The sequence below is a fragment of the Chelon labrosus genome, assembly GCF_963514085.1.
Source record: "Chelon labrosus genome assembly, chromosome: 16".
In the NCBI taxonomy this organism is placed as follows: domain Eukaryota; kingdom Metazoa; phylum Chordata; class Actinopteri; order Mugiliformes; family Mugilidae; genus Chelon; species Chelon labrosus.
In genome coordinates, this window is record NC_140349.1 from 12,251,884 (window position 1) to 12,263,576 (window position 11,693).

Sequence of the window (11,693 nt, forward strand, 5' to 3'; positions counted from 1 at the left end):
AAAAAATAGCTTTCAGTAACTATACGATAAAGTGTGACGTCAGGAAACAGGTGAACTTTATATCAAAAATTATTTTGTTGTGCAATGAGAAGCTTCTCCTCTGTATCCGAGCACACACACACTTCTTAGCTGATATTCCGTAGTGAATGTACAGTAATAATGTTAAACAGCTGATTCAGAGCTCTGGGCGTATTTTAACTACGGGATGTTTTTTCTTAAATACTTGCAAATGATTGATGCAGATGATTTTATATTCGTCGAACCTACAGTGCCTTTTTTGGGGGGGGAGGGGGGATTCTTGCATAATTATTATTATTTTTTTTTAATTTCACTATTATTTCTTCATTCTGTGCATCTTAAAATAATAAACATAAAAATCATGAGAGAATTAATGAGAGTATTAATTGCCTTTAGCCTTCCAAAGACTGCTCTCAGGCCACTGCGGTTGACTCCTGACACAATTCATGATGGAGTCGACAAGTCCCCGTTGAAATTCACTCGGATGCATAAATTTGATTAAACCTAATAGCGGGGCAGCTCATCCGAACCGAATCCTTTAAAACGTTCCCCCCTGAAGTAGCCGGAGTCTCCAAACTTGTCGAGTTTCCGTGCTATAAAGAGAAAGGCCGGCACACGTTGCCAATAAAACACCTTTTATCCAAAGTATTCAGCATCAGAGCTCAGTGACGACAACTACATCGAGTCCTTCAGCAGCTGGAGAACGTTTTTAGCCTGATGGCTCTGCCTTTGCGTGTAACCTTCAAAGCCCGGTGTGGGCTGGTCAACAAAAGCGAGGTTTTGATGCACGTTGAAAGCCTCCGGTTGCAGGATATTCCACTGAGTTTATATTACTGTTTGAAGACCAGTGCCAGCTCTTGTTTCCAAATTTGGTATGAAGAAGCTTGTGCTGTTTGAACATGTGTATATATTTACTAATTATTTGCTTCATAATGTGCATGTAAATGCATATCCTTAAACAATAAAATTCTCAATCAAGTTTGTTGCGTCTGTATTTTGGTATCAAATTATTAAGAATTAATTTCTAAAGTTCTGTTAACTTGCTGCAGAAAGGACGACACGTGTGAAGCATTCACGTTGCAGTTTATTATTTACATGTGCATCCAAGTCTATTTACATACAGTACATGCTTTTACATTCACTGAAGAAAAACAAATCTGGAGCAATAGGCCTTTTTTTTTTTTTTCTTTTTTTTTTTTCCACGGCAGAGCATTTTGACTCATCACAGGAGGGGAAGCCGAGGTGGAATTAATGGCCGTGAACCAGCATGCACATAGGCAGGACTTCCTATAATTGGAAAGCAGCCATCAGTAACACACCCGTGCTTTCCCTGCGCCGTCTGACACGAAAAGGGCCTATTGAGCTAAATTCAAAGGGAGAGATTTATATGCCTTTTATTTTGACGACACAAAGGAATGACAACGGGGACGCCGGGCAGCTCATGAAACTGGACGAACCGAATTAACACTTCAAAATACTACTAAAAGTCGTGGCACATTGTGCAGGTGTACAAAGATTTACAATTCCTGTCCACGGCTTAATGTTGATGAGGAATATTTAAAAAAAGCCAGAGTGTCAGTTTTTAACCTGCTGATGTTAAGCTGAGCCACAAAGCTTGACCGATGAATGTCTAACATGTCTCTCTGAAATGCAAACGGGTGAAACAAGCAGATGTTTATCGAGCACAGGCTGCAAACAGACATAGACACAGGCTCTGTGTTGTTGTTTTAAACAAGTAGTTACTATAGTTTAAAGGTGTCCCTCTTATCGTTCAAACTAAAGACACTAAAGCTTTGGGGAGGACTGAGAAAAGTATCTCAGTTAAAGAGATGGAGACCTCCTTCTGTCGCCTTGAGAAAGCGTGAAGTTGGGTTAAGATGGTAGGCTACCAATTTATATTTTTGGGTCTGTAAAGTAGGGCATCATCAACATACGGATTCATTTTCCTGTAATAAGACAGTTTAGTCTTGAGACTAAATATGTTCATGTTAACCAGGAGGATATGTGTGGACATCTATGACCAGAGCAAATAAGAGGACATCCTTAAGCATTCTTTATTGCAGCTGGAAGGTTGTAGAGGTCGTCGTGGTTACACAATCGAGACTGAGCCTGAGAGCCACGTTAAGTTGTACCGTGCGTGAGACCTGTAACTCTAACTTCAGCTGCTCAGTGTTTATCTAAAACCAGAAAGGCGAGAAACGTGTAACAATGACCAACATAGTTTAAATAATTTCGGTGAGTCACCGCTTTTAAAAGTCTCGCTGCTCAAACCTGCGGCAAAAAAAATCTGCAGAGACGTTCTCCCCGAAAGCGACCGCTGACATGAACGGTGATCGTGTTTTTACATTAGCGGCTGTTCTCATGATACGTGTAAACGGTGTCAAATGCCGTGCACTGAAACAGCTGGGGCCTTGCACGCGTACTGAAATGTGTGTTACGCACAGCCTACATCTTTTGAGTTGAATCGGTTTCCGTGAGGCCTTTTGTTTTGAGCTCAGCGAACGCAGCGAATCAAAATAAAACCTTTAATCTTGGCGTATTTTATCTCAACTGTGGTAGAAATCTCAGTAAGGCACACATTATACACTCTTTCACCGTTTTCCTCTGACAAATAACAGGCAGCCTGTTAACGTGGAGCTCTATTTACAGTACATTACATCGTAACGTGAATGATTTGGGAGCGCGAGCAGGTCACGAGTACCTTGACATTAGCCTTCTTAAATGAAGCTCTCCGTTGTGTGGCTCGGGAGTTATGGTGAGGTTTGCACACACTGAAGATGGTGCAGGGCGGAAAAGCTGGTCGCCCGAGGTGCTTCTCGTCCTGGGAGCTAACACCAGTCATTTCCATTTTACTTACAGCAGCTGATGGCTTTAAAAGTCCATCTACAGCCCGATATGTGTCCACACCTGTCTCCAAACGTGCACCACAAAGAGCCGTCAGACCTGGAGGACATTTTTAAAAGTTCGATTTAACAAACATTAAAGCGGCCATTCTGCTGCAGTAAATGCATTTAAGGTAGTGTACTCTCACCCTTGGTGCGTGTGCAGTGCTGTCTAACAAACTCTGCCTCAGCAAACCCGTCACCACCTCCAGCTCCTCCTCGGCTTCCCGGACATTTGGATCAAGCTGCAGGACTTCCTGGAGATCACTGCTGGCTGACAGGTAATCCTAGGGCGCGGTTATTCACACAGACACGCACAGAAAATTAACTGATGAACGGCAACAATAAACGACGGAGCTGTGTGTGTTTTTGCGGAGTGCCGGCCACCTGTAAACCCTTAAAGGCCAGGGCTCGTCTGTAGAAGGCTTTCTTGTTGGCCGGCTCCAGCTGCAGCGCAGAGTCGCAGTCCTGCTTGGCCTCTTCAAAGCGATTCAGCCTCAGGAGACAAATGGCTCTAGAGGAGAGCAAAGGGTTCAGACATCAGACGACCCAGTCATCTGCTATTAGTGATGATTATTAGGGCCAAGCCACACGAGCCGTGCTCTGTTGCAGTTATTCTAAAATGAAATAGCTCAGTTGAGGTTATTTTGTGCCACCTCAAATACTAGTACACTATTGTTTTAATATGCATCTTGTTTATTGGACTTGTTTATGTGGGGATTTTTGCAGCGTGTAATAATATTTGCAGGGACAAAAAGAGATCAAACTGTCCATCAGTCAAGGTTTAAAACTGTATCTGGATTTTACACAGAAGTAAATTTTGCATTAGCTCTCGTGCAGGAATCTTAGATAAGAGATAAATATAATATCTGAAAAAATACTGACAGGATTGTGTGTGACGATACCAACAATGGTAACACAACTAACAGCCAGGTAAACAGACGGTGCCCTCTGCTGTCCTTACAGCTACAATGTCCCTAAAGTTGATCATTCTGAATCAGCTTTGTGCTGCAGCCAACGCTCTGGCTCACTCCCTGCACGTATTTCTACACAAATAAGTAACATTTGAAAATGTTATGTTAGAAAAACATTGGTAACACAACTAACAGTAATACATATGGCTGCTTCTGCATTGAAAATAGGTCAAGATGAGCAACTGAAAGTCTTTTAGTCCCTAAAGATGAAATGTTTTTCTGGCTCTGGGGCACCTACAGCTGTTTTTGTTGACGAGACAAGTCTGTAACATTCTATATATTTAAATAGATTAATAGCTTTCAGTGAAGATATGAGTGCATCCATCCTCATCTGTTTATTATTCATTCATTCATTTTCTGTAACCGCTTGTCCTCTGGAGCCTATCCCAGCTGTCATCGGTCCCAGGTCTCCAGTCTATCGCAGGGCTAACACAGAGAGACAGACAACCATTCACACTCACATTCACACCTACGGCCAATTTAGAATCACCAATGAACTTAACCAGAATGTCTTTGGACGGTGGAAGGAAGCAGGAGTACCTGGAGGGAACCCACGCAGACACAGGGAGACAAACGCCACACAGACAAGACCAGTCAGGCCATGGATACGAACCTTTTTGCTGTGAGGCATCAGTGCTAACCACCACACCACTGTGCCACCCGTCTATTTATTATATGACGCCCATATATTGGAGGTGAAGTGGAACAAAAGCGTTCTGAGGTTGTGTCCTCCGTACCTGTTTGTGTAGAGAGCGCACTCTTCAGGTTTTATGGTGAGACATTCGCTGTACTTCTCCAGAGCCTCCTGGAAGTGGCATTTCTTGACCAGACCATTGCCCTCCTGTTTGAGTAAAGTAAAGCGGGCTTCTTTTCTTCTGGCTGTCGACATAAAAAATATACACACACTGAAACATTTCACTGGTATTAACAAAACAATCGATGTTCATGTGACTGGTAATGGCAAAATATGATGGAGCTAGATCCTGTGAAGTGTTAATTTATAGCTATGGATTTGTTAGAAGTGCACTAAATGGGGTTGTCTTTCAAGAGGACTCTGCCCTCAGTCCAGCGCACTGTTTCAGGACGTATCAGTAAATGTATTGGTCTGTCAGCAAGAGCCTGAGTGGAGCAGAAGGGATGAGTCAGTTTGCTGTCTGCCGTGCTGAGAGAGTCACTACATCTCATGAGTGGTGGGAAACGCGCACACACACACATAGAGGCACTAAACACATCTGGAGACTGAAATGTTGATCCATTAGCTACCCCAAAAATGTTTTCTCTTTGCTGAGTGTAGGGTGGACGATTGGCAATTTTAATGTAATTGGAAATGAATCCTACAACACAGTACACCGTGCACAAAAAGGAGGGTCTGAATCCTCTCTGAAGCAAGTCTCTGCTAAAGCCTCGCACTGAGACGTCCGTCGATACTGAAGTCTTTGGTCAGACTTTCTGTTTTACAGCCGCTCTGTTGCCGGGAAACAAAACTGATAAGAAGAAAAACCCCCCACCAGTTGTTAAGAAGTGTTTGGCTATAAGGTTTCATCAAATCTTGTAAGATGGATGCTGGAATCTGATTAGATCCTCTGTTGATCTGTATCTAAAGCTCAGGACGTGTTGCTCAAAGTGTTTTAAATGGGTCGGGATACATGTGATTAAAAAACAGAAAAAACAAAAATGGGTTATTCTGATCCCGGCAGAAATTTAAATGCTGGGTGGATTTCAAGAACAAAATGTGATAAACCATAAAAACTGTATTTGTATAATGCAGACATTTCGTTACATTTTGCCCTGGCTATTTAAGACATGACGCTTCCTTTTAATAATAGCCTTGACCCTTCGAGGCACAGACCAGACCTCTGAAAGGGTGCTATGGTATCTGGCACCTAAATGTTCCAATGCTCCATTGGATTGGGATCTGGGGAATTTGGAGGCCAAGTCAACACCTTGAACTCGTCATTGTGCTCCTCAAATAATTCCTTGTGGCAGGGAGCGTTATTCTGCTGAAAGAGGCCGCCGCCGTCAGAGAGTAACACCTCCATGGAAGGGTGAACTTGTTCAGCAACACTGCTTAGGGAGGTGGTAGGTGTCAACGTATCATCCACATGAACGGCAAGACCCAAGGTCTCCCTGCAGAACAAAAGCAAGAGCATCACACTGCCTCCGCTCGCCTTCTTCCCATAGTGCACCCTGGTGCCACGTGTTCCCCCAGTTAAGCCGTCCACATGATGTAAAAGAAAACATGACTCATCATGGTTGGTCTGGGTCTTTAACTGCCTCAGCTGGATCATAAACATCATCGCAGAGAGGGGTATTGAGCCTGGAGCGACGTAATGGATGTTTGTTGTTTTATCTGTGGTGGCTGAGACGAGAGTTCTGGCTGTTTAAAAGAAATTGAAAATGAAAACGGGTGCTTGTGTTGCCTTTTACTACACGTTGTTCTTCACACAGTTGACGGTATGTACAGAAGTCTCATTCGGAGCATTAATAATCCAGAAGTGATCAATCAAGTGGATCCGATCAAGCGTTGCTTTGAGAAACCTGCACAAAAGTAAGATAGATAAATCTGATCCTGGATAGCAAAATATGGGAACTAGATTTTCTAATCTAGAATAACATCTTGTCAATCCTGCGTTTAGTCTGTCCGTCACAAGGCGTGACACTAACATCTAATTACATACTCAAGCGGAAAGAGTAGAGTCGTTTTTCCAGATGAGCAATTTCAATCATGTCTGAGTATCACCCCAAAACACACTGGGGATTGTGACCATGGAGCTGCACTGAATCACTGCTCAGAGATATAATTAGAGCTGGTCTGTTGTTAGGATTGCGGAAGTTGGTGTCACAACCTTTAAAAGCAAATTCTTTAGCATGTTTGTTGCAGCCAAAAGTTCAGCCGCTTTCCATCTGTTTCCCCAGCAACGGCTGCAGCATCTATTCTGAGATTAACTCTGCACTATCTTCACACTCATTAACTGTTTATGCATGCACAGTACGCGCGCGAGTCCGTACGTAAGTCAGCTGCGTTCCGTGGGTACGTTTCATAAATATATTCAATCAATTTGTTGATTTACGTCAGTGTGTTTGTTTCATGTCTGTGGGCTACACCGCGTGTATTTGAATATATCTGCATTCACGGTTCGTGTTGGGGCTTCTGGTCTGCGAGGAGCCGGGAGGAAACCTGACCTGGATTGTTCCATTACAGCAGCGGTACTATACTCCGCGTGGATCGCCTTCCCTCTGCATTATTGATAGTCCACCGAGACACACACACACACAGCAGGAGTGCCTTCATTTCACTGCTCGGCGTGTACACACTGATTCTCATTGAATGACTTCTGATGCTGCCTCGTGATCCCACTTTCTTCTCAACACTCCCACAATTGATTAGGAAATATTTGGAGAAAAAAAATTCCAATGTAAGGAAAAAGAAAATGAACTCAGAATTGGACACTGGATTTGTTTTTAGGAGCAAAACTGCAGGGTTTTGTTCCAAGAGCACACACTTTAACAAACCATTTAAACCAAGAGGACATCATTCACCTTCCTCCTGTGCGGCCCTGGCGGCTCGGGCCTGGGCCTGCTCGATGCTGATCGGTTTCTCTCGGTGCCGCTGCTGCACAGACAGAGGGACGGCGGGAATCTCTGGAAGCTTCTCTCTCCACTCAGGCCCGTCCTGCTCGATCAGCATCTTGGTGATCCTGGCAGAAGGCAAGGAGAGTAAAAAACATGCAAGCGTTACATTAGCTACAGACTAATGCTGCGGCCTCCAACGGGGGTTTGTGGGCTCCACTTTGACGCTGAGAGGAAACTAAACATCTGAGGACGGTGCAGTTGAGGAGTTTGATGGCAACGCAAAAAAGTATCGACAGTTTAAGTCTGTGAGAAGTAAACTTGTAGCATTGGTCAGCCGTCTTTCAGGGGTTGAAACAGGAGACTTCAAATCACATTTTAGTGTCTGTATATGAAGTTTTACTCATATTTTGATTGATGCTGACACCAAAAGCGTCAGAATAAAACGGATAAGTAGGTGGATTTCTTGTACTCTAAATGCAAAGCCTTAATTGAACACTGAGGGATGAGGCAGTCTTTGTGGTGCTGACTGTAAAAGTTGATTTCAGGAGGAGCTAATCAAATCATTGAAATCAACCACTTCCGTTGTTCAGCTGACCTGTGGACGCTGTCATGAGCCGCCTGCACCCCGGTGTCGATCTGCAGCACCGTCTTATAATCCACGTAGGCCTTTCTGTAGCGCTCCAGTGACTCATAGGCCATAGCTCTGCGTAGCAGCGGCTTCAAGGAGTAGGGCTGCAGCTCCAGGGCCCTAAGAGGATCAGAGAGACGCAGGCGCAGAGGATCAAACAAAGGGACAGGTGTAAACTGGGCTGATGGGTAGCTTTTACGTTCGTAAACGTGTGAATTTGACAGGAAGGTGGTAATAACCTCATAGTTGTAGATTGGTCTTTTAAGGGCAGGCATGTCTGGAAAATAATGCAACCTGATAAAAGAAAATGTGGCCTAATGAACTAAGAAGAAATGTTTACTAAGAAGTGGGTTTACTCAACTCAAGGCCACATAAGCTCAGTCACTAAAGTGTAATGGTGCATTGTGGGTAATCCAGGCGACATGTTTTGACATATACCTGTACTTAAAAGCTGGACGTAGCCACCAGGCATGAGGAGTGAAGCCAATATAAAAAAGGCTTAAAAGTGCATTACCACTTACGGTTGCTAGGTAGCGGTTCCAAAATAAAATCTCTGTCTCCCTTTTGAAAATTATTCCATATTTAGTTAAACGTTAGGCCTTGAAGAAAGGTGCGTCTGGGAGCACTTCAGAGCGAAGACAAATTCACCCGTCACTCCACTTCCTTCTTGTCCGTACAGTATGTGGTGACTTCTAGCTCCAAAATAACTAAAATGGTGACGGCCTAATAGGAAACTCGAACCTACAAAATATTCATTTTTTTTACATACAGTCTAAGGCTGGGGTGTCAAACATATGGCCTGTGGGCCAAAACCAGCTCACCAGAGGGTCCAATCTGGCCCGCGGGACATACATAGAATATATTAACTGCAATTTTTCAATAAAACTAACTGCTATATCAATTTGTCCACTGTTTTAATTAGAGTACAGCAAGAAAATACAACACTGAGACTCAGAGCTAAACAGCAGACAGCAAAAAGAAATTGTACTTATTTTTCTTAATAAATGTCAGGTTGTTCATAAAATATTTTGTATAACAGGGTTATACTGGGAAACTGTGTTTTTTTATAGGTTATTATGCTGTTATTGTTGTGGCCCCCTTGAGACCAAATTGGGCTGTTTGTGACCCCCGAACTAAAATGAGTCTTTACACCCCTGGTCTACGGGTTTTGGCATGTAAGAAGAATACACAATATAAAGAAGTCTCTGGTTCTGATCAATTCATTTTGAACCTGTAAAATTGTGAGCTTGACAAAGTTATAGGAGTAAAATGCTATTTCTCTGTGGATCTGACTGATGCATTAAAATATAAAACTACGTTCTGTCAGAAACACACTGATCTGGCGCTGGTCACGTACTTGGTGCAGTCCTGTATGCAGTCTGTGCTGCTCCCGTCCTTCAGGTAACAGGCAGCTCTGTTGGAGTAGAGAATACACAGGTCTTCTGGACTGTCGACGCCTGCAAGGGAAACAACGATAACAACTGAAGGACCCGACTCAATCGAGACGTCTTTGATCTCAAAAATATACTACAGCGCTGCTCTTCTACTGATGATTGTGTGGCCTTGACTTGAAGTGCTCCAGACTAAAGGGAAATCAAGACAACCGAAGCGGCTCGATTTCAAGTGTCCAGAAACGCTGAGAGGGTGAATGGCAGACGGATAAATGGATGTGTTAATAGTCTCTTAGGTACAGTCATTATCTGCTCTTCTCCTGAGAGGCTCCACTGCAGCTCTATAGCCTCTAGCATAGAGTCAGACACTACTCCAGACCCCAAATCGGACATCAACAGCGCTCTCGCAAACAGCTGCTTTTAAGATATATTCAGCTACTTTCTGTTAAGTCAGCTATGGCATTTTGTCTAATCATTTTTAATATGCCTACAGCTACAGGAAGGAAAGTTGGCTGAGCTGAGCTCCTCAAGGCGCAGCATGACATTCAATCTTACCTAAAAGCCTCCGTGTAACAGCACGTGTCCTCTGCCTACAGTTGTCTTGAAGCCAACGCTGCATTCACAAATCACCTGCGCCACGCCATGTGTCAGCTACCGTTTCTGGGTGTCAGCCAAAAACCTGAGGTGACCCGCGCTCCTTATGTACTTGAGTCACAATGCGGGGTAAACTGTACAGCATGGCGAGCAATGACATAATGCATTCATAATGGACAAGGGATACCGTGGATTACGGGGAGGGGGGGCCAAATGACCCTCTGAGTCGGCATATACGCAGATGGTACGAGAGGTTTTCTGTCCTTTGCTGTGGCACCCATCTGTTGTTAGTGACGCCGTTAGAAGTACACTTGTTATGAACAGTATGAACAAAGCACCTGTTTGTAAAAGTAACTTGAACTGCAGCAGTTATACTTCAAAATGTAAGAGCAACCACTTTGACTATGAAGTAAGTGGAATGTTTCTAAACCCTAATAAATTCATGGTTTCCAGCTTCTAAACTGTTTATACGCTTGGTATTATTTGGCATTTTAAGCATCTGAATGGATCTGGTTGTTGTCTTAACAACCCACTGGAATATATCCTGACATATTCCGTGCTTTGTTTTTTAATTCCTACTTAATTGTTTATACTGGATGAAGTGCTGTTCACAGTAAAAAAGATAAACTCCCACCTGCTTCAGCACATCCCTCAATGGCCTGGCTGTACTTCTCCAGTGCATCTCCAAACTGGCCATGTTTGAAGAGGTGGTTTCCTTCATTCTTGAGCCGGGCCAAGTGAGGAGGCAGGGCCCCAGCAGGAGCATCCAGGTAACTTGTGTCCACTGCAGGGCTGCCCTGCTCCTCTTGTCCACCAGCAGGGCTGCTTCCTCCCCGGGTGCCATTGGCCACCCCCTTCCCTGGAGCTCCTCTGTTAATCTGGGGCTTTTCTCCACCGCCTCCGCCCCGGCTTCTCGTCCCGCTCCCTGCTGCCGTGGCCTGATCTGGTCTCGCTGCCCCTCCTCCGCTGCCTGGGGGTTTCTCCTGTGCGTTCCCCATAGCCGCACTCCCTCTGCAGTGTGTCCGAACTCTTCCTCCCTCCCAGCTTCTCCTTCTGTCAGAGCTGCAGCTACATCTGTGGCTTGCTGGGGATTTCTGCTGGACACGCCTCCAGTGTGAGGCGTCAGAAGTGACGTCTGTGAGGTGGGGGAAGAGCCAGAGAGATGCAGTGCTGCAGTAGGACAGCTCTGATGGGAGAGCCTCAGTTTAGACTTCAGAGCAAAGCACTGGTGGCTTGACTGAAGTGGAACATACAGGAATAGTAAAAGAAACAAAATATGTAATTAGACACACATATAAGGGACATTAATACAAACTATTAAGCGCAGCAATTAATCAAATACAACCAACAATATAATACAGTTATAATATTTTTTATTTTATAAATTGAGAGAAATTTTGAAATATCTTGTTTCTGTTTGTTTTTTTTTCCAATTCATTATTCATGAAATAACCACAGAAGACAGTTGATCATATCACAATGAGACAATATAAACTTTAAAAATGAATTGCCTTCAGTTGCAATAAAATAATAATAACATATAATCACGTTTTAGACAGGAAGCATTTCACCTGGCTCCAAAAAGTAATTCAAAAGTAACACAATCTACCATGAATGAATCGTTTTCCTAGCA

General features: G+C 43.8%; 1 protein-coding gene across 1 annotated transcript; it reads right to left on the minus strand.

Moving 5' to 3' along the window:
• Positions 1-123: 123 nt before the first annotated feature.
• Positions 124-11,058, minus strand: spag1a (sperm associated antigen 1a; the record flags this gene model as incomplete). Its single annotated transcript, XM_084563958.1, has 7 exons — positions 124-3,187; positions 3,288-3,414; positions 4,612-4,753; positions 7,415-7,572; positions 8,043-8,195; positions 9,433-9,532; positions 10,695-11,058. The coding sequence occupies 7 exons, from the start codon at positions 11,056-11,058 to the stop codon at positions 2,975-2,977; spliced, it is 1,257 nt and encodes a 418-aa protein (XP_084420084.1). The 3' UTR covers positions 124-2,974.
• Between the last annotated feature and the right edge of the window lie 635 nt (positions 11,059-11,693).